General features: G+C 40.8%; 1 protein-coding gene and 1 long non-coding RNA gene across 2 annotated transcripts; both read right to left on the bottom strand.

Moving 5' to 3' along the window:
- Positions 1 to 718: 718 nt before the first annotated feature.
- LOC105935938 (up-regulator of cell proliferation-like) lies at positions 719 to 11247 on the bottom strand. The gene is made up of 4 exons (XM_036146680.1): positions 11209 to 11247; positions 11001 to 11112; positions 10693 to 10890; positions 719 to 5427 (listed from the first exon to the last, which is right to left on the bottom strand). Exons 1-4 carry the CDS (start codon positions 11212 to 11214, stop codon positions 746 to 748), a joined length of 4998 nt encoding a protein of 1665 aa, XP_036002573.1. The 5' UTR covers positions 11215 to 11247; the 3' UTR covers positions 719 to 745.
- A 3695-nt stretch (positions 11248 to 14942) lies between these two features.
- On the bottom strand, positions 14943 to 21765 carry LOC118565746. Its single transcript, XR_004932572.1, has 4 exons — positions 21743 to 21765; positions 15318 to 15379; positions 15120 to 15231; positions 14943 to 15001 (listed from the first exon to the last, which is right to left on the bottom strand). It is a non-coding gene; the product is annotated as an uncharacterized LOC118565746 (long non-coding RNA).
- Positions 21766 to 22279: the final 514 nt, after the last annotated feature.

The following is a 22279-nucleotide window of genomic DNA, read 5'->3' as shown; positions in this document are numbered from 1 at the left end:
TTTTCACAACATAACTACACCCATACTGGACAAACAACTATAACTAAGATACAAAGCATTTGTGATAAAACTTAACTAAATTTTTATTGATGACTGATTCACAACAAATGTCATACCCAAAGGACCTTAGATTACAAAGCAGATCATGTTTATATATAGAAATATATAATCAGTTCAACATCATTTAGACATATTCACACATTCTAATTTGATCATACTTGTAAATCAAAACAATAAGGTTAAGTTTGGTATTTCATTTGGTAAAATGTTTGCACTCCGCTAAGTTTCCGCTAAGGAAACTTAGCGGAGTGCATGAGTTGCTGACTGAGAAGCAATCAACCCTGTTGAATGACAACGTAACGCTGGTGGCGATTATGAGTCGTTAAATTTGAACCAATAGTTTATAATGGAACATTCCAAATATTTACCCAAACTTCAATTATCTAGGCAATTTAGAAGCACATTCAGAGTTTTTCAACAAGAGTGTAAATATTTACTGAAGAGATACTGTTGACAAAGGTTTAACAAAGAATAGAATGATAAATGGCTAAAAATATAAATAATTACTGATAAATTAAGGAGCTATACCAAAAAAAGGCTTTAGCAGTTTATTTAATCTTTAGTGAAAGAGATAAACTCTACTTGTAAATTAGGTGGGCTTTTGAGGGGGAAAAAAAGATAAAAAACTGCATGAAAGAACCACATTTTGTTTTTGTGTTCTTTCAACTAGACATGAGTTATGATTTCACTTGATGTTGAATGACTTCTTGAGACTTTCCTTTGCCTGTTCTTCTGTGATACTCTCCCAGGGAGCAGGAATGTCAGCAGGCTTTGCACCATATGCTTCAGCAAATTCCTTGTTGTACATCATCATCACGTATTTCCAATAATCCGACGCCTCAAGGCTCACATCTGGTTGAATTTTCCAGTCTTGATAAATTGTCCTATAATCTTTGTAAGGATGCCATTCACCTTTTGTAGCACTGCATCTAAAACGCTTGTCACTGATAACAGCAGAAGAGCAGATGTCAGTAGTGAGTTTTCCTGAGTCAACCCACCTGTACTGACCTAAACCCTTTGGTCGATGCAGGGCAGCAAAGTGTTCAGTGTGGGCTTCTCCACCTGCATCACAGGATATTTTACAGAACGGACACTGTTTACCACAACCAATCACTCTGTTGAACAGCTCATTCTGTGGTTTTACATTGAGTTTTGTGAGTTTTACTTCAAATGTAATGTCTTTAAACTTGTTTCTAAGAGCTTCTGTCATTTCCATCACATACTCATTGAGCCAGTGAGCAAACTGGTTCTGGTCAGCTTTGTTCAGAACCATGAAGGAATCAAGAGCATCCCGAGAAATTACCAGTTTATCACCAAGTTCTTTGCAGATATTTTCTGCAAATGTCTTCAGACTGTCAGTCTTTTCGGCTTTTTCCCTTTTAATGGCAGCATTTATGCAGTTAATGCAGGACTGGAGATGTCTCTCCTCAAACTCACATAATGAACCGACCTTCTCCTTCTCAGATGAGAAAATCTCCTTAATTCTATCAGATATCCATGATTTTAGATAATCTTCATATGACAGAATATATCTCTGAAAGCTTTTGAAGTCACTTTTTGAAATCAGATCCAGTAAAATATAATACTGGAAGGACATCCGTGTGCTGAACTCCTCTCTTGTCAGCATTTTATCAACAACGTCAAGACCAAGAGAACGATAGACAAAGTCCTCCACAGCAGGTTTCAGACACTGGTCGGTGAATTCTTCAGCTTTCTTCTGGCATTGGTCTCGCTCATTGAACACATCTTTGAAATCTGCACAAAACTTATCTTTGTTTTTCTCTAGACGTCTGTAAGGAACATTTTCTTGAATAAAATCTTCATGCATTTTCTGGAACTTCCTGGCTGCAGAGCCACAGATGTGCTGTTTCAGAGACACTTCAAACTCAATGTCCATGTCAACAACAGCCTTATACAGCCTCTCATCAATGATGTGAAGGATCTCCTGGATGTAAGTATCGTGATAGTTGATTTTTCTCATGATTTTATCACTGACACAATCATTACAAGCAGATATGATGCTTTCAGCGATTTCTTGTTTTGCCTTTAAAAGATCTGTCCAGGAAAATATTCCTTTTACTTGTGGTGTTAAATCGTCTTTAATTCCTTTGGGTGTGTATGTAAAAGGCTCCAGTCCACAGTCTTGGAGTCTTCTTTCACTCAGCAGTTTACATGCATGGCCTCCCTTATGTGAAAGATTTGTTCGCAACTGAAGGGAAACACTGGTGAAGATATCTAAAGTCTCCTGTGCAGAGAAAGACAATGTGTCTAATGTTTCAGACCACATCTTATTAAAACTTTCATCAAGCTGTCTGTCTGTCATTTTCACTTCTTCCTTATGACATTCATCAATCAAACCACAAACTGCTGTTTCAATTTTTTGTATATAAGTGTCTGTGATTTTGTCGAGTTCTTCCATTCCCTGTTTGATGTCAGCTGCTGCTGTGAGCTGGTCAACCACTGATCTCTCAGTTTGTCGTCTCAGACTCTTTATGCTGTTTGAGAAATCCTCTCTGTATCCTTCAACCAGATAAACATGACCATCTGGCTGCTCAAAGTATTTTTTCAGGTTGTCAAGCATTATTGTCTCCCACTTGGTCAGCTCTGTGGTTGCTTCACTTTTCAACACAGTGATTGATTCTTTCAAGTCAGATATTTCAGTTTTTGCAGCAACTGTCCCAAAATTAGAAATTCTTGTCTCTGCATTGGTAACCCAGGTGTACATTTCTTTTTTGAACTCCACTTCCCATTTGTTGTACTCTGTGCAGAGCCTCATGTATGCATCGGCTACCAGGCTGTTTCTGAAGCTGAAGATGAAGTTTTCATGTTTTACTGCAGTCCACAGACTGTTTATCCACTCTCTGAACTCCAAGATGTTGTTAGAAGTTGAGTCACACTTTCCCAGCAGTTGGATGATGTTTTTCTTGAGCTCATAGACGGTCTCACTATATCCCACATTGACTGGTGCCATTGGTGGGTTTCCATTCCAGAGTCCAGGAATGTAGCAGTTCCCAGTATCTGGATTGAACTCCATCACATCAGTGAAGTTCTTGTTCTCTTCTTTCTTTTCCATTTTAGCTGCTGCCTGGGTCATCTCATTCAGCTGTTCTAGGAGCAGCTTCCTGTCTCGTAGGTTCTTCTCATGGGCTGAAACATCAGAAACGTTTTGGTGAACAAACTGACATTTAGGCTTTTTGCCGACCTCCTTCATCCTGAGGAAAGCATTCACCACTATCTGCAGGATGTCTTTCATTTCTGTTGAATTCTCCATTGCAATATTGATAATGGTGACGTCACTTAGCCCAACAACCAGTGTTGCCAGCTCATTGTCATGTTCATGGCTGTTATCCAGCTGTGCCAGCTCTGGTGACTTTAAACCTTCAGTGTCAATGATCACCACAAAGTCACAGTTCAGATCTTTTTTGAAGTCCTCACTGACTTTGATGAGCAGCATGAAGGCTCCTCGAGTGCATCGACCACTGCTGACTGCAAACTGCACCCCAAACATGGTGTTAAGGAGAGTGGATTTTCCTGTGCTCTGAACTCCAAGAACTGTGACAACCAGTATCTTGTTCTTTGGAGACACCAAGTCATTGAGCTGAGAGAGAACGTCACTCACCCATCTGAGAGGTATGTTGGAAGCATCTCCATCTACAAGCTCCAGAGGAAATCCATCCAGCAACAACTGAGCACAGAGTCTGGGCAGATGTTGCAGTTGTTGATGTGATGGGTCTGTTTCTGGAAGGTAAAGAGAAGCTTCGTAGATCTGACCCATTTCACGGAAAAAGTGCTCAACTCCCAGTGAGCTGTTGGAAAGTTGTTGATCAATTTCTTTGATTTCCTTTTTGTTCTCAGAGTCCTTGCATTTTTCCTTGTAAAGCTCCCTGAGGCCCGAAAGTTTTTGTCGAGACAAGTTGTCAAGGTTCATTCGCATCCATTTCAGAAAATAACCCCTTTCTTTACTGGATATTGCACTAATGAAGCAACTCATGAAATCTGACATGGCATGGGAGTTCTGCTTCCTGCGCTGCTCTTCTTTTTTCATTTTAAGATTACTTTTATACTTTTCTATGTCTTCAGAGCTAACTTTTCGAAGACGAAATTCTTCCTTTTCCAAGAAAGTCAGTTCCTTCCAGATCTTGCCTTGCAAAGGAAACTGTTTTTCTTTGAATTCAAATGGGTCTTCAATCCTTTCAGTGATGGCATCTGTATATTTCCTCCCAGCCTGGCACTCTGGTGAATCTTCATCACTAGAAATTTCCAGTTCATGTGCAATGTCGGCCATCTGCTCTATCGACATCTTCAACCCTGGGTTGGTAAGTACACTGCTCACAGTTGTCCTCAAACGTTCAACAAAGTCTGCATCATTGGTCTGTTTTGTTTTTATAATGATGTTTCCTGTCGTCACGTTGAGCTTGTTTGCTATTTTCTTTAGAACATCTAGATTAAAGCTCTTGTTCTGTTGGTTTCCGACCAAGAAGATCTCTGCTTTGTGGTTTTTGTTGGTCAGCAGTTTGCACTCAGGCTGCAGCTGATCAAAGAACACAAAAACTGCAGCAGATGTCTGACACAAAAAGGAGAATTGTGTTTCATGTGCAGCTATGTCACCTCTAAGGTTAGCTATAGCCACTGGCTCACTGAAAATGTCCATGTTTTTGTTTCCACAGGGAAGGTACCAGGTCATTTCAGTCAGTCCATCAGATATTTTTCTTGGACTGTCTCCACACCCCATGTTGTGGTGAACAAAGGCGTCATGGTACTGATGAGGGTTAGTCAGAAGTTTGTTGAGAATCTCTGATTTGGACAAGGAGCACTCACCCAGTCTCACAAATGAGATCATTGGAAGCTCAGAAAGAACGATTCTTTCTTCTCTGAAGCCCTTTGACGCTGGAAGATCTGGAGGTCTGTACTTCTTAACAATGTCTCTCATGGCCCACAGCATGAGGGTGCTCTGTTTTGTTTCACAGTTAGGAAGCAGCAGAGGAACAGAGAACTGACACATGGACAGTTTTAGTGCTAACTCTTGCTGAACAAACCCATCAGAGCACAAAAAGAGAGCAGTGATTATATCAAGAGGATTAAAGACTTCAGCATCATTTTGGCTGTTGGACTGATCCTCAAGATCGCGCTCTCTCTGCTTTGGTGCATCATTACAGTTTGAATCAGCAGGAGGATTCACAGTCCTAGCAGTCACATTAACCATCATCAATTTCTTAAGAAAATACAATATGACATTTGATTTACACATTCCAGGGTTATCAGTCATTGTCTTCTCATCGATCTGAAGTATTTTGCTGAGTGATAGCTTCTCTTTGTAGTACTGCTCCTTCAACCCCAGATCTTCCAACAGGCTCTCAAGAATGGTCTCTGTGGATCATATAGATACATAGTTATAAATGTGCCTTTCAAAACGAGCAAAAGAACAGCAATGAAAATTACATTTTTACACAGTAGGAAACACATTGTTCTACAATTTAATCTGTTAAATTAAGATGAAAGTTTGGGCAGGCCACAACTAAAAACTCTGAAACTAAGCTAGATGATGTATCTTACAACTGCATTCCCCAAATCCATCAATTTGAGGTTTATGTCATCTAACACACATCCAGTAACTGATGGGTGTTACTAGAAAAGAAGATACTAATGATACACCAATATTAATAATAAACTGAAATTATGTCTACCAGCTGCATGAAAACACAAGATCCAAGACAGTGGTTCCCAACCTTTTTCCCTCAAACCCATCACCTCCTTTATGGTTTAAACCCATAAAAAGAAATAGTATGTCATTTAGCCTCCAACAACAATGTAAAACCAAATGATGAAAAACTATTCCTCTGTTTTAATCACGTGTAGATGTAGATGAGGACAGGCCTTTGTACCATTATTTAAAAATCATATTGCTATAATCCTGTAAACTCAGGATTTCACTATAGTATCATAATAATTATATTCTAATTCTAATATTCATATCATAATAGTTGTTTTTGGAACAAAATATGAGCAGACTCAGTGCACGATGGCCCACTTGGTAATTTTCAACGTAACATCCTGACCTGTCTTAAAAATTTAAATTACTCTACAAAGGTGACAGTCCTATTTCAAGTCTGGGAGGCATATTCATGTCACAATGATTTGGTGTGCATTACAATGATCAGCATTATGCTATAACTGAGCTCAATGTAGCACCCAGACAGTGCAGTTCAAATTTGATAGACATTGTAGAACAAAACGGGTATAAGCAGACAAACTTTATATTAAGATAGCTTCTTTAATGAGTTGCTGATGTCACTCAAGAAGCTGTTAGTTTGCACCTCTTTTGTTGAGGCGCCTAGTCGGAGCTGTGGCCGCAAGGTTATCGGTGCATGTCGCGGTGGCAACCCTCGAACACAGTGGTGGACACCAGCGGTGAGGGAAGCTGTCAAGCTGAGTAAGGAGTCCTATCAGGCTTCGTTGGCCTGTGAGACTCCGGGAGCAGCTGATGTGTACCGGCAGTCAAAGTGGCAGGCGGCTCGGCTGGCTGCTGGGGCAAAAACTCGGGTGTGGGAAGAGTTCAGAGAGGCCATGGAGAAAGACTTCTGTACGGCTCCGAGGCGATTCTGGTCCACTATCCGGCATCTCAGGAGGGGGAAGCAGTGCAGTACCAATACTGTTTATAGTGGAGGTGGTGTGCTGCTGACCTTGACTCGGGACGTCATGTGTCGGTGGGTGGAATACTTCGAAGACCTCCTTAATTCCACCAACACATCTTCCATTGAGGTAGCAGAGCCTGGGGACTGTGGGTCGGGTTTCCCATCTCTGGAGCTGAGGTCACCGAGGTGGTTAAAAAGCTCCTTGGTGGCAAGGCCCCAGGGGTGGATGAGTGGGGCTGTGTTGGTTAAAGCGGCTCTGTAACATTGCCTGGACATCGGGGGCAGTTCCCCTGGATTGGCAGACTGGGGTGGGGGTCCCCCTATTTAAAAAGGGGGGCCGGAGGGTGTGTTTCATCTACAGAAATCGGAATCACACTCTTAAGCCTCCCTGTTTAGGTCTATTCCGGGGTTCTGGAAAGGAAGGTCCGTCGGATAGTCGAATATCGGATTCAGGAAGAGCAGTGTGGTTTTCTTCCTGGCCGTGGAACACTGGATCAGCTCTACACCCTCAGCAGGATCCTGGAGTGGGCATGGGAGTTTGCCCAACCAGTCTACATGTGCTTTGTGGATCTGGAGAAGGCATTCGACCGTTTCAATTGGGGGTTCCTGTGGGGGGTATTCCAGGAGTATGGAGTACCGAGCCCTTTAATAAGGGCTGTTAGGTCTCCGTATGACCGGTGTCAGAGTCTGTTCGGCATTGCCAGTAAGTTGGATTTATTTCTAGTGATAGTTGGACTCCACCAAAGTTGCCCTCTGTCACCGATTCTGTTCATCACTTTTAAGGACAGAATTTCTAGGCACAGCCAAGGTGTTGAGGGGATCCGTTTTGGTGGCTTTGGATCGCGTCTCTGCTATTCGCGAATGACGTAGTTCTATTGGCTTTATCAGGGCGTGATCTACAGCTCTCACTGGATCAGTTCCCAGCCGAGTGTGAATCAGTGTCTCCAAATCCGAGACCATGGTCTTCAGCCGGAAAAGGATAGAGTGCCTTCTCCGGGTTGGGGAGGATGTGCTGCCCCTAGTGGAGGAGTTTAAGTATCTTGGGGTCTTGTTCACGAATGAGGGGAAGATGGAGCGGGAGATCGACAGGCGGATTGGTGCAGCGTCTGCTGTGAAGCGGGCGCTGTACCGATCCGTTGTGGTAAAAAGAGAGCTGAGCCAAAAAGCAAAGCTCTCGATTTACTGGTCGATCTACGTTCCTTCCCTCATCTATGGTCATGAGCTTTGGGTTGTGACCGAAAGAACGAGATCCTGGATACAAGCAGCCAAAATAATTTTTCTCCGTAGTGTGTCTGGGCTCTCCCTTAGAGATAGGGTGAGGAGCTCAGTCATCCGGGGAGGACTCAGAGTAGAGCTGCTGCTCCTTCACGTCGAGAGGAGCAAATTGAGGTGGCTCGGGCATCTGGTCAGGATGCCTCCTGGACGCCTCCCTGGTGAGGTGTTCCGGGCACGTCCCACCGCGAGGAGGCCCAGGGGAAGACCCAGGGCACGCTGGAGGGACTATGTCTCTCTGCTGGCCTGGGAACGCCTTGGAATTCCCCCAGAGGAGCTGGCCCATATATATATAAAATTATCGATCTAAAACAGTGAAAATGACGTTGTGCAAAAACAGTGCAAAAGAATAAATGTCAATTACAGAGTGGTGGCCTAGTGGTTAGAGCATTGAGCTTTTATATATATATATATATATATATATATATATATATATATATATATATATATATATATATATATATATATATATATATGGTCATGATTTGTCTTCATGAACTCGGACAGAGCACATACACACAGAGCTTGTTTTGAGAGTTTATTGCAAGGAATGAGTGGTGGATGGTGAAAACCAGAGTCAGTTACCGGACTGGAGTTGATGAGTGCAGGAGCAGGCTGACTGGAGGAAACTGGAGATTGCCGGATAGGAATTCGAGCAGGATCATGAGACGAGTTCTTGGAGTTGCCAGGACTGCTGAAGAACCTGAGGTGCAGCCAAGAAAGTTCCTTGAGGTGCTGGGCTGCTGTATAATCTGAGATGCAGCAGAGAAAGTTCCTGGAGGGGCAGAGGCTGCTGTAGAACAGAGGTGCAGCTAGAGGGTTCTTTGGACGTGGTGCTGCAGAACGACCAGGAAAGCAGCAGGGAGAGAGTCCATAGAACGTGAGGCTGCAGTAGATCCAGCAGCGCAACTGGGAGAGTTCTTGGAGGCGCTGGGCTGCTGTGGAACCAGAGGTGCAAATGAGAGAGTTTCCAGGACATGGAGCAGAGATCCAGCAGCGCAGCAAAAGAGTACTAGACTTGACAGGTGTGGTGTTGGTAGAGACTGAAGACGATCCGACGACGAAGAACAAACTGAGGTGGGTTATATAGCACAGAGAGTTCTGATGCTTATCGACATGTTGTGTGACAGTGGCCAGATCTTGTGTAAAATTCAAGCGACCAGCTCTATGGAAACAACAAGGAACACTGCAATCAAGTGAGCCGACACCTGGAAATAGACTCTCTTAAGATTAACTTTGTGCCTACATGGTGGCATACATAGGGAGGCAGATCATCCACTAGTACCGTATAACATAGAAAGGATTCTTAGATCAATGTGTTCTTCTCTGCTTTCTGTGTCTCTGCTCTGTCTTCTTTAACCGCCAGTGGGTCAAGGCAGATGACTATTCACATTGAACCTGGTTCTGGTGGAGTTTTTCCTCCCTGTTAAAGGGGAGTTTTCTTTTCCACTGTCACTTCATGCATGCTCAGTATGAGGGATTGCTGCAAAGCCATTGACAATGTAGACGACTGTCCACTGTGGCTCTACGCTCTTTCATGAGGAGTGAATGCTGCTTGCCAAGACTCAGTGCGATCTGCTGGGTTTCCTTAGATTGGAAACTTTTTGACCAATCTGTCTGCTGGATTGAATTTGCATTGAAATGTGTTGTGAATTGGTGCGATATAAATAAAAAATAATTCAAATGAATGCACATCAAAGACATTTTTAAAAATAAATAAATAAAAAGTAGTCTAAAAATCATTAATAATAATAATTGACAAAACACATTAAAATGTAATATTTTTTTCATAGTTTCATATTGATATTTTTTGGATGTATAATTTTTAAATATATTATCAATAACCATATTTATTTAATTTATTATGAATAAAAAAACTTTCTTGTTTCTCCTGACCATTGGCCCATCACTGAAAACCAGTGTGCCCATCTCAAATCTCTTCTTGGGTCAATTTTTTTTTACCCTGCTCCTGAGCAGGGCCGGAGAAACCTGAGCTGGCCCTGAAAAAATCTGCTGCTGGAAAGCTCACAAGTGGGTGGAGTCGTGTGGTGAGTGGCCAAAACAAGAAGGTGGGAATGGAGCGATAGGTAAAGAAGTTTAAAGAAGCTAAAAGGAGGGAAAAAAACCTAATTCCTTTGGTAGCACACAGCCAACGAGGTATGTTTATGTTTTACATCTGTATTGTGTTTAATATTTAATTTAATATTTAGTTATGTCTTAAATTTTCTTAAGTTAATTAAAATTCAACTCGTGAAGACTAAATAATACCCAGAAAAAACATTAATTAACTCTAAGACACAAGTGGTTTCCTCACCAGTTTGAGGTTAATTTATAGACAAATAGATTTAATCCGTATTTCTTACGGCTAATGGGGGAGGGTGCTCTGTCATCCCATAGCGTCACAGGGCCTGTGGGGAATACTTAATTGACTAGAAGGGCTTTTACATGTGACGTAAAAGAGGGGTGTATGTGTGCATAAGGGGTTAGTTGTGTCTCTGCTTCAACATGTCTCAGTAATATTGGCTCAGAAGCTGAACTACTGAGTTTGACTACCTGCTAGTGAGGTAATTTAACCACTTGATTCAGGCGTTTAGGGCAAGGTGATGACATTCTAACTGGCAAAAATGGTTTTGGGTAAAAAAAAAATTCGATATAATGTTTTTTGTTTCAGAATAATGTTTTTTGTTTCAGATTGACCTCAGTTGCTGAGGTGACATAGCATGCTTACTTTGTTTTTGTCCTTCCTCAAGATTTTGCTTTCCTTGAATGACGGCAATTTCTGCTGTACCGTTTGTGTCTTTTCTCTTAAGTAAAGTTTCATCCTTTCTACTTTTGATGTCTCCAGATTCCCCTTCTGGAGTCTCCTCAGGACAAGGCACTGGTGGCTCATATCTGATGTCCACTGTTGTCTTTATGAGACCAGGAGCTGTGAAGGTAACACCCAAATAATTAACAATCATAATATTACCCAAAGAAACTTACAGACTGCACATCTTACTGTAGCTGTCTTTTTAAATTGAATAGACTGATCTTTACCATCTGTTCCAGCTTCACGCTTGTCAGCCCCAGAGTCAGCACATGCTGTGGTTGCAGGGTCTCTTTTTTCTTCACAGGGAAGAATCATATGTGGATCTTTGATACTCTTTTCCTTAAGATGAATATAAGATCATAAATATTTTTTTTTCCAGTATGATAACAGGTACAGTATTTTTCATCATTCATTGGAGGCAAAATAGGTGTGTACCTCCATTTTGGAAGCAGACTCTTTAACACTAGAACCCGCTTCAGGATTCAGGCAGCTTCTCTCTGAAAGACAAATGAGAAAAATGAAACGATTATTTGCATCTCAAACTTCCTCCTCCAGATTGATGATCCTATACAACCCCATAAAACACAGAAACGTAGTTAATTAACAAATTAATAGATTTATTTAAAACAAATTTTCTCCTTCTGATATTCACATCTTTTGCATGGGTGAAAACCTAATTTCTCAGGCCTGGGTAAAAAATTGCATCAGAAAATATGGCCTGGTTCGTTCAACTGAAGAAGAAAGGGTCATGGCAAGAAACTAATGCAACAAATCTGATATAAAGAGACAAAACATTTGCACACGCATTTCACTGACTTCACACGCAACACATGGCATTTCTCACGCATAAAAATAACAAAGCCCATCTGAGCGGTGGATGATTGGTTCACAGCTGTCCATCTAGATTTCTGTCTAAACCCCACCTACTTTGAAGGTGTTTCAGCTTCTTTCACAGCTTGTGGCCATCAGTAATTATTCTTGCTGCAGTTCATGTTAACAGAGGAGCAGGACCAGCGATCTATGGAAAGCCGATTGAGCATTTATTCTGATATCTTGATATCAGGCATAATTGTCATGTACATGCAAGCCATTTCTGCCCACTAGTTAACTAGTGAGCCATTTCTGTGTGAACTAGTTAACTAGTGACAGCCAAAATGCCCACTAGTTAACTAGTAAGGCCCAAATTCTCTCTAATTAGCTAGTTCATATGTTTCATATCTTACTAGTTAACTAGTAATGCTCTGCATGTTCACTAGTTAACTAGTGGACATTGCAATGTCCACTAGTTAACTAGTTTAAAGACTTCTATATATTACTAGTCAACTAGTAAGGTACAAAAATGTTTACTAGCTGACTACTGAATGGCAAATTCCCACTTGTTAACTTCTATGTAATTTGGCCAGCCGCTTGAGCATTTATTCTGATATCTTGATATCAGGCCATTTTTGTCAACTAGTTAACTAGTGAGCCATGTTTGTGCACACTAGTTAACTAGTGACAGCATACATGCCCACTAGTTAACTAGTGAACACATTTGAGCTTCACTAGCTAACTAGTGAGAGCCAGAAATGCCCACTAGTTAACTAGTAAAGGCCAAAATGCATACCAGTCAGTTAGTTGACGGCTTTTGGGTCTCACTAGTTAACTAGTGACTGCCAAAAATGTGCACATGTTTACTAGTGAAGGCAAAACACCTCACTAGTTAACTAGTTGCAGTAGGTCAATGTCACTAGTTAACTAGTGAACCATAAATAGCTTTCTAGCTAGCTAGGTGATGGCAGTAGTCTCACTAGTTAACTAGTTAATGCATCCTTTGTCCAAACTAGTTAACTAGTTAGGTCGTAAATGTATACTAGTAAACTAGTTCAAGACAAAATTCACACTAGTCAACTAGTGGCGCAGAATTCAAATTAGGAGGCGGAGAATCCTGGAAATTGAGGCTTTCTATTGGCTTTCAATGTCCAAATAGAACATGAAGACCAATCACAGTGCAGACTTTCACGAAATCCCACCCACAACATTTGCATGTGGCACACAAGTTAACATGCTGGCCAAAGGTACTCTAGGTAGTAAACTAGTGGCTTCAGTTGGACACTTACATGTAAACTAGTGAAGGCAGAACTGCTCACTAGTTAACTAGTGAAGACACAAATGCCCACTAGTTAACTAGTGAGGTCTAAAAAGTGTCACTAGTTTACTAGTGTGAACCAAAACACCCACTAGTAAACTAGTCATGGCAAATTCCATTCGATTAGTTAACTAGTGAGGTGCAAAAAGTGTCACTAGTTTACTAGTGTGCCCCAAAATGCCCACTAGTTAACTAGTGAAGGCCATTGCAGCCCCACTAGTTAACTAGTGAGATGCCAAAACGCTCACTTGTTAAAATGTAAAGGCCAAAATGCCCACTAGTTTACTAGTGAGGGTGTTGTGGGCCTTACTAGTTAACTAGTGGCATGCATATTTTGTTCACCCTCCTACAAAAATCACCCGGTACTGATGGTTTCCCAGGCGAATGGTATATTTGAAGAAATATACCATTCGCCTGACCTCACACAGTGGTCTGAATCTATATTCGACTTTAATTCAAGAATTGAAGTAATTAAGATATTTATTGTACCTATTTATCTTGCTGCCTGTCAGAATTCCTCGTTCTCAGTTTTGTGAGTGGGAGAAATTGATGTCTCGTTTTATTTGGAAGGGACGGAAACCCAGAATTAAATACAGTACTCTTACAATTAGGAAAGAAAAAGGGGGTTTATCGCTCCCAAATCTTCATGACTATTACCTGGCAGCTCAACTCAAAACAGTAGTACAGTGGTGTGACCACACTCACGAAGCTGGATGGAAAGAATTAGAAAATAAGTGTGGAAACATTCCAATACAAGCTCTGATTGGGGATCAAAAACTTGCAGCAGCATGCCAAAAGAAATTAGACCCCCTTGTATCATTTACCCTCTCGACCTGGTTTGAAGTGGTTAGGGAATTGAGCTTGGGTAACCAAATAAGAATTTTCAGATGGGTCGCTTTCGACTCAGATTTCACCCCTAACCGATTAGACTCTAGTTTTAAAAACTGGTCACAGAAAGGAATAACTGCATATTGCAGGATATTGGTCAAAAATGCACTACCAAGTTTCCTCACACTACAACAAAAAGATGATCTAGAAAAAGGGGACTTCTTTCGATATTTGCAATTTAGACAATATTTATTTTCAAACATATTAAAGGACTATGTCTCAGAGTCTAACGAGATAATTCAATTGGTTTCACAAGCTTACTCAAAACCTGGCAAGATCACAATTTCCAAACAGGGGTTGTTGAGATCTAGAGGAAGGTCAACAGATTGTTAAGAAAAAATGGCAGGCAGAGTTGAATACCGAAATATCACAAGTTCAGTGGGACAATATGTGTGAATCTGCAGCTTCAACCTCCTCCTCGAACTACTGACGTGAGTTCAGCTGGAAAAACTTGTTAAGTTTTTTTAGAACACCAAAACAGCATACTTATAGAAGCCCAGATGCTTCTAAATGCTGGAGAGGATGCAGAGACATAGAGGCAAATCATACCCATATTTTCTGGTCCTGCATAAAGATCAAGACTTATTGGAAAGAGGTCACGGAAAAGATTGAGTCAATTATGTGTCTTAAACTACAACAACCTACCATGCTATTACTGCTCGGAGCCGTTCCAGAGGACTGTTTTGTTCCTTGCTCCGCTTTATGTTTGTATATGTTAAAATGAAACAAATAAATAAACATAAAGTATAAAAAAAGAAATTGACACATTTTGCGCCATCATCCTCCTCAAATAGATTCAATACATATTTTTACAGTCAACATAGGAGGGTTCTCTGTTATCACCCAACGAGTTAGACTGCCAGCTAGTGAGGTAGTTTAACCACTTGAATCAGGTGTTTAGAGCAAGGTAACGACATTCCAACTGGCAAAAATGTATTTAGATCAACATAATTAATTTTCATTGTTTTTTGTTTCCCATTCAATTCAGCTGCTGAAGTGACATAGCATGCTTACTTTGTTTTTGTCTTTCTTCCTCAAGGTTTAGCTTTTCTTGGAGGTCGGTGACTTCTGCTGAGTTGTTTGTCTCTGTTGTCTTGGGTGAAGTTTCATCCTTTCTGCTTTTGATGTCTCCAGATTCTGCATCTGGAGTCTCCTCAGGACAAGGCACTGGCTCATATCTGATGTCCACTGTTGTCTTTACGCGACCAGGAGCTGTGAAGGTAACACCCACATAAATAACAATCATAATATTACCCAATGAAACTTACAGACTGCACTGTACTGTACTGTACTGTAGCTGTCTTTTTAGATTTATTAGACTGATCTTTACCATCTGTTCCAGCTTTGCACTGGTCAGCCCCAGAATCAGAACATGTTGTGGTTGCAGGGTCTCTTCTTTCTTCACATAGAAGATTCATATGTGGATCTCTGTTACTCTTTTCCTTAAGATGAATATAAGATCATAAATATTCCAGTATAACAGGTATGGTATTTATCATCATTAATTTGAGGCAAAATAGGTGTGTACCTCCATTGAGGAAGCAGACCCTTTAACACTACATCCTGTTAGAGGATTAAGGCAGGTTCTATCTGAAAGACATATGAGACAAATGATTCAACAAATATTTACATCTCAAACTTCCTCCTCCAGATTGATGATCCCATACAACCCTATAAGACCCAGAAACTTAGTTATTTAAAAAACTGAAAGATTTATATCAACAAAAAACATTCTCCTTCTGATATTAACAACTTTTGCATGAGTAAAAACCTAATTTCTCAGACCTGGTTAAAATAAATCAGAAAATATGGTCTGGTTCATTCAACTGAAGAAGAAAGGCTCATGGCAAGAAACTAGTGCAACAAATCTGATATAAAGAGACAAAACATTTGCACAAGCAGGACCTGAAAACTACACAAATAAATATCCGCCTCCATTTATGTGTTCATGTATTCATTTTTCTCTATATTTGCTCATCATTAATAGCACACTTGTTCTGTGTATCTTGAGGCTGCAGGTTCCTGTTCTTCTGGACTTTTACTTTAAGATTTAGAGTTTACCTGAAACCAACATATTTGTAATGATATTTAATATTAGCATACACTTATTTTCAAGCCTTCTTGGGGACCTATATAGTACAGATAATCTAACTGAAATCTTAAGTAAGACTTATCACTTCTTCATGTTTTTAGGGATTCGTTTCTATGTTAACGCCATGAGGGTTGAAGTAATGTCAGTGTCTCCTAAAGCTGATCACGTTCAACACTAACTGTGAAATAGATTTCTAAATAAATGCTTTGAATTATACTTATTTTGTCTTGTTTTAACAAAATAAAGTCTACATTTAGTGCTCATGTGGTTCATATTGTAATTTTAATGTAAAGCTTAGGGCTGCACAGTGGCCCAGTGGGTTACACTGTTGCCATGCAGCAAGAAGGGCCTTGGTTAAAGTTTGCATTCTCTCCCTGTGCATGCGTGGGTTCTCTCCGGTAATTTGGCTTCCTCTCACAGTCCAAAAACATGACTGTTAGGTTAATTAGCCTCTCTAAATTCTCCTTAGGTGTGAGTGTGTGCGAGAATGGTTGTTTGTCTCTGTGTTGCCCTGTGATAGACTGGCGACCTGTCCAGGGTGTACCCCGCCTCTTGCTCATTGACAGCTGGAGATAAGCACCAGCAGCCCTCAGGACACCAACAGGGATAACCGTGTCAGAAAATGGATGGATGGATGTAAAACTTAGATTTGTGCAGTGTATAAGTAATTGTTTACCTGTCACCAAATTGTCCCAATGAAGATGTGAATTTCTGCTGCTCTTTCAGAGTTACCACATGTTTCGGACTATAAGGTGCACTGTGAATTAATGTGTCTTTGTCTGTCTTTGCCCACACATAAGCCGCACCAGAATATAAGATGCATTAAATATTTGTCCAAAGAGTGTTATGTCACTCCGCCCCTCTGTGTACACAGCTCTCTCTGAGAGGGCGACTATCAGTCTCTGTTGGAAGGACAGAGTAATTGGACTACGCTGTCGTTTTGGGCCCCACTTCCATATCAAACTGGTCAGCTCAACCAGTGTGATATAAAACCGGCCCCGGAGTGGCTAATGCAGTGTGACAAGCAAAGAACATGTTTTGTTAATGGAACACAGGCAAAGCAGAAATGAAACACATTTTAATTGGTCCATGAGTGTCAAGAGCATGGATTAAAGAGAAAGCTAAAAAGAGGAAAGCTTTGATGTTAAGAAAGTGATTCTTAGAGCTACACTCACAGACAGGACACATATCATTGGATCTACGTTCCTACCCTCATCTATGGTCATGAGCTTTGGGTCATGACCGAAAGAACAAGATCCCGGATACAAGCAGCCGAAATAAGTTTTCTCCGTAGTGTGTCTGGGCTCTCCCTTAGAGATAGGATGAGGAGCTCATCTGGTTAGGATGCCTCCTGGACGCCTCCCTGGTGAGGTGTTCCGGACACGTCCCACTGGGAGGAGACCCAGAGGGAGACCCAGGACACGCTGGAGGGACTATGTCTCTCGGCTGGCCTGGGAACGCCTTGGGATTCCCCCAGAGGAGCTGGCCCTAGTGGCTGGGGAGAGGGACGTCTGGGCCTCCCTACTGAAGCTGCTACCCCCACTACCCGACTTTGGATAAGCGGAAGAGGATGGATGAATATGTTATTATTACTGAAGAAAGCCATGAAAAATATTTGCATAATGCTTAAAAGACGTAAGAAATATATATATTTTCCACTTTAAGAAACACTGACGGTAATATTGTTGGAGCTTAAAATATACAGGTAAAACTTTCATGGATGTAAATTACATGATGATTCTTCTGTGTTTGTTGGTGCTGGATTTCGTAGGACTAAGGTGGTGGATCGTATGAACAACATCTGGTACTTTATCCTTCCCCTCTGGTAAAACAGACTTCTACATCTGCATAACTTCTTGTCGGACATCTTGCTTCTCCTTATTGGCCATGCCGTACTGTTTCAGATTTCAATGGTGTGAGCACTTGAAATGGATAAGGTGCTTTATTCATCATTTTAAATACAACTAAATTTTGTAACTCAGATGGAGGGTTAGCTGCTGCGACTGAGCGAGCCGCCACTAATGACCAACCTGACCAGCATGTCTTTAGTGGGAGGGGAAGGCGGAGTTCCCAGAGGAAAACTATACGGATCAAAACGGGGAGAACATGCAAACTCCATACAGAGCCCGGGAGCTTCTTGCTTTGAGGCAAGTGTGCTAACCGCTGCGCCATCTTACCACAGGTGACATCAAAAGACTCTTCGACTGATGTAATATGTTTAGTGTTCTCTTAAACAGCCCTTTTAATTTTGGAGATCATTATGGAGTTTTATCTGACCTAAGTATCTGACCTTGAGTTGATAAGCTTGGTAAATGAGGAGAGTTGGAAGAGGACAGTAGATATTTAGGTGTGTAACTCACTAGAGGGGTTACTTCAATGATCTATCACCAATATTATACACTTATAAGGGATGTTGGGCCTGATCAGAAAACTCTAGATCTGTGGGACCCTAGGTGAGTGTAACAACAGAGAAATGTACACACAGGTCATGAAAAACAGTAGGATTTACGGATTGGAATATCATGTGTTATGCCATCACACCATGGCTAAATCCAGAGTGACATGGGAAAGGAATCAAAATGCATTTTAAGCAAAATAATTTCCCCACAGCCAAAAAGGAGCTGCCTCTCAGCAGGGTGCCTGCTGTTAAACCAAAGCATTCCCCCCACAGAAAAAGGTCAGAGCACTCCTAGCAGAGATCTAGTCTATTCCTACAAGCTAAATGGAACAGTACTGCCAGCACCTGGGAGAAATCTCTCTTCACTCTGGGAACATGACCGGGCAAATCAAAGTTAAGTCTTCTGTCTTAACTTCAGCGTAAAACGCTGGAGGAAAGGATGCCTCCATGCCAAAACAGCTTTGTTTATTTCTCCTCAGCCTTTACAGGAAAGCAGACTCCAGATGGAGCTGAAAAGCCAGCAAAGGACCCACTTTCCCATCCTGAGGGGAAAATCTGCTGAAATTGCCTGCTGCATGCTGGGGAGTTGACTTTAAACGGGACAGAGACGCTATAGGGCCTCGGAGCTGCAGATCCCGACCACTAACGGAGGTAGCTCATTGCTAGCATACCATGTCATTGCCGAGTGTGTTTTTATGGTTATAACAAACGTTATCTCCTCAAGGGATTCATACATTGATGCGATATTAATGTTTATGTTATCCGCCCCACTCATTATGACTAAAATAAAAGCCGAAGCTTTTATTTGTTAGCGCTGAAAATCCACTAGCCAAAATGCTATTTAGCTTCTGGTTACATCCAATTGCGGACATTGTTTCGCTCCGCTGCCGTTCGATAGTGCTATGAGCTTTATTCCCGCATTAATATTGAGTATTAATGTCGATTTAAAGGCGTTTTGTTTAACTTTAGGAGTAACCTAGTTTAGCGACCCCATCGCTACAGCGACCCCTACCTCCCGGAGGTATAATCACATGATAAAATGGAGCTTCCTTAAAGTAATCATTTTACTGAGGAAATCATTCTTTAAAATGTTATTTTCTCAAATAATGTTTTGTGTAACTTGGGATTTGCATTGTGAATGGGTTGAAACACATACCAAATGTTGTTCTGAATTAGTGAAGCTAATTTAACCTCAATTCACATTCTTTAAGATGAACTTTGGTTCTTTAACTTAAACAAAATTTTATTTCATCAAATAATGTTTTTGATGAAAACATTATTTGTCATTGTGAATGGATTAGAACACATGCCAAATTAGTTAAGCTATTTTAACTCCATTCCATGTCCTTTTGGGTTACGTTCACACTGCAGGCCTTGATGCTCAATTCCAATTTTTTTGTGAAATCGGATTTTTTTGCGTGTCCGTTCACATTTCCAAATATATGTGACTTGTATGTGATCTCCTGTGTGAACTGCATTCATATGCCTAAGTGTCACACATGCGCAGTAGAGGACGTGATGACGTCATACGTAGCATGCATGCTCATTGTTTGCGGAAGTAAACATGGATCGTAATGCTGCAGCGTATCTTGCGTTCTTTACGTTATTCTCCAACCGGAGCCAGCACATTACCAACGCAATCTTTTTAAGAAGATCGAAAAGGAAGAGAGCCAAATTTTAGTGATGTGAGTTGGATGTTCGTTTTAATTTCTGTTAATAAATTCTTGAACTTGAAGAGAAGTTGTCACTCCTTTATTCTATGTGTGTGCAGAGTTTGCTGTCAAAAGATCGCTAGTGCTCAAATTCATCCCTTTCAACCTTTGTCCTGATATCAGCTTAAGAGCTGATTATTACCAGAAAATACTTAACAGAGTTAGTTAACATTAAATAACTTCAAACAGTGTATAATTGCACAACACATGGATCCAAGTTTGAATGTATAACAATATGATTTTTATGAAAAAATAGAAACCCAGTCCTTTTTTGTCCTCCAAATAGACATTCAGTGTCTCATTTATAGGGACCAATCGGGTCACAATCTACCAGTTCATCCAGTCCTTCGGGCTGAGTCTGGCCATCCAGTTTTTGGAAAAGTTATCTGCTCCTCTCTGCACTTCGGGTTGAATAATGTAAACAATGCTACAAAAGGCTAGATAAATGATTACCAAGTTCCAAACGGCTTACAACAGAAGCTTGCAATTTCCAAGTTTCTCCAGATGTTTTTCAAGATTTCAAGGCTAACAGCAGAAACAACCAGTGCCCTAGGTCGCTCTCAAGCCATGTGCAATCTGAGCAGAATCTCCGCCCCACAGGTCGCCCTCAAGCTGTGCCCCTGTTCTACACAAGCCTAGCAGGATCTCTGTGGCAGTGGCCGCTCTCAAGCTGCATCTGTGTCTGATTTTATCTGAGCAAATTTCTCCACCACAGTAGGAGGAGGGGGACAATGAACCTCAATGGCTGATGTGAATCATACTATTCCAACTATTGGTTGTTCAGGCCATCACAGAAACAGAGGCTAAAAGGTGCATTAGACAGTGGTAAATATTTTTAACACTTTTTACATATGTTTAAGACTGTATTTATGAACTTATTTTTAACTGATTTTATTACTTTTTACTTGTAAAACCAAATATGAAATAAATATTCATTCTTGTTTGTGTTTTTAACATTGCGTTGCACGTATCCACAATGTTTTTTAGTTTAATGGCAGGAGAGGCACAGGGTGTGACAGGGAGCAGAGGAAAATCTTCTTCCATGGTTTGGTTTGTCGTATGCAACATTTTGAAATGAATTATGTAGCAAACATGAAACGTAGGCAGTGTGAAGCCGACATTTGATTCGGGTGATGATTTGTGTTATAACTTTTCTTCAACTGTATACTATTCTTCTACTTCTTGCCAAATGTCCATATACAAATAGAATCACAAACAACAATTGACCTGGGTGAGGGGAGGTAATTGCTATGTGAAACAAAACCTTAACCCGAGTTTTTAATTTATATCTTTCACTTCAGATAAATGAGTTGGATCATTTCCAGTTTTTATTATCAGTTTTAAACAAAGTTCAGTGTGCAGGAGGACCTAAGATCCCTTGTTAATATCAGGCTCAGAATGATATTGAAATGGGCAAAAATGTTGTATAAAAAACATCTTTTGCTTTTTATGTTTTTTGTTTTACATTTAACTCAGTTGCTAAACCATTTAATGGTTACCGGATCTTTTTCTTTCTTCCTCAATTTTTTTCTTTCCTTGTAAATTGCTGATTTTTGCTAAGTTGCTTGTGTCTGTCTGTTGTAAAGTTTCTTTCTTCATGCCGATGCTGCTTTTAGGCACCCAAACAGGAGCCTTTTGAGGCTGAACACTACCTCATGACTGATGCCATCCACTGTGAGGGTAACAACCACTTTAAAAGCAATAACATTACATAAAGGTACTTACACTCTTTTCAAATTAATTACACTGACCTTTGCAGTCTGTGGAATCAGACTCATTACCACAACACCATGCTAGACACTTCCAGCAGCTTCTCCCTGAAAACAGAATCAGACAAATTATTCAACTTTTCATCTCCAACCTGCTTCTACACATTAATGATTCCATACAACCCAAGAACCAAAAGCTTTCTCACCAAACAGACAAAACGGTACAAGTTAAGAAAATATTCCCCTTCTGTTATTGGCAACTAATTTAAGGAGAAGATAGAATTTTTTATCTTAGTGAAGGTGTGTGGTTGACCTCGTTGCGAGGTGTTGAAGCTGTCTTTTAAGAGCTGTGATTGGTTGAAATAAGAAGCAAACAAACAAAAAATCACAAATATGTTCCTCCTAATCAATGTAGCACAATTAACCAATTAGAAAGAATTAAGAAATTTGTCATGATGATGAAGCTTAGAAAAATTGAATCGTCAGTTAGGAATCCGCCCTGGAGGGCGGGGACCTTGGCGTTCCGATCCTCGGCTGCAGAAGCTGGCTCTTGGGACGTGGAATGTCACCTCTCTGGTG

This window comes from Fundulus heteroclitus, chromosome 14 (genome assembly GCF_011125445.2).
Source record: "Fundulus heteroclitus isolate FHET01 chromosome 14, MU-UCD_Fhet_4.1, whole genome shotgun sequence".
In the NCBI taxonomy this organism is placed as follows: domain Eukaryota; kingdom Metazoa; phylum Chordata; class Actinopteri; order Cyprinodontiformes; family Fundulidae; genus Fundulus; species Fundulus heteroclitus.
The sequence above is the reverse complement of the archived record's forward strand: the minus strand, read 5'-3'. Positions and strand labels throughout refer to the sequence as shown.

Excerpts from the sequence above, each read along its gene's own strand:
- LOC105935938 (XM_036146680.1), bottom strand. Across the intron at positions 10,891-11,000 it reads GCGTGAAGCTGGAACAGATG|CTCCTGGTCTCATAAAGACA; the intron begins GTAAAGATCAGT and ends TTACCTTCACAG. Across the intron at positions 5,428-10,692 it reads TGAGGAAGGACAAAAACAAA|AGACCATTCTTGAGAGCCTG; the intron begins GTAAGCATGCTA and ends TATGATCCACAG.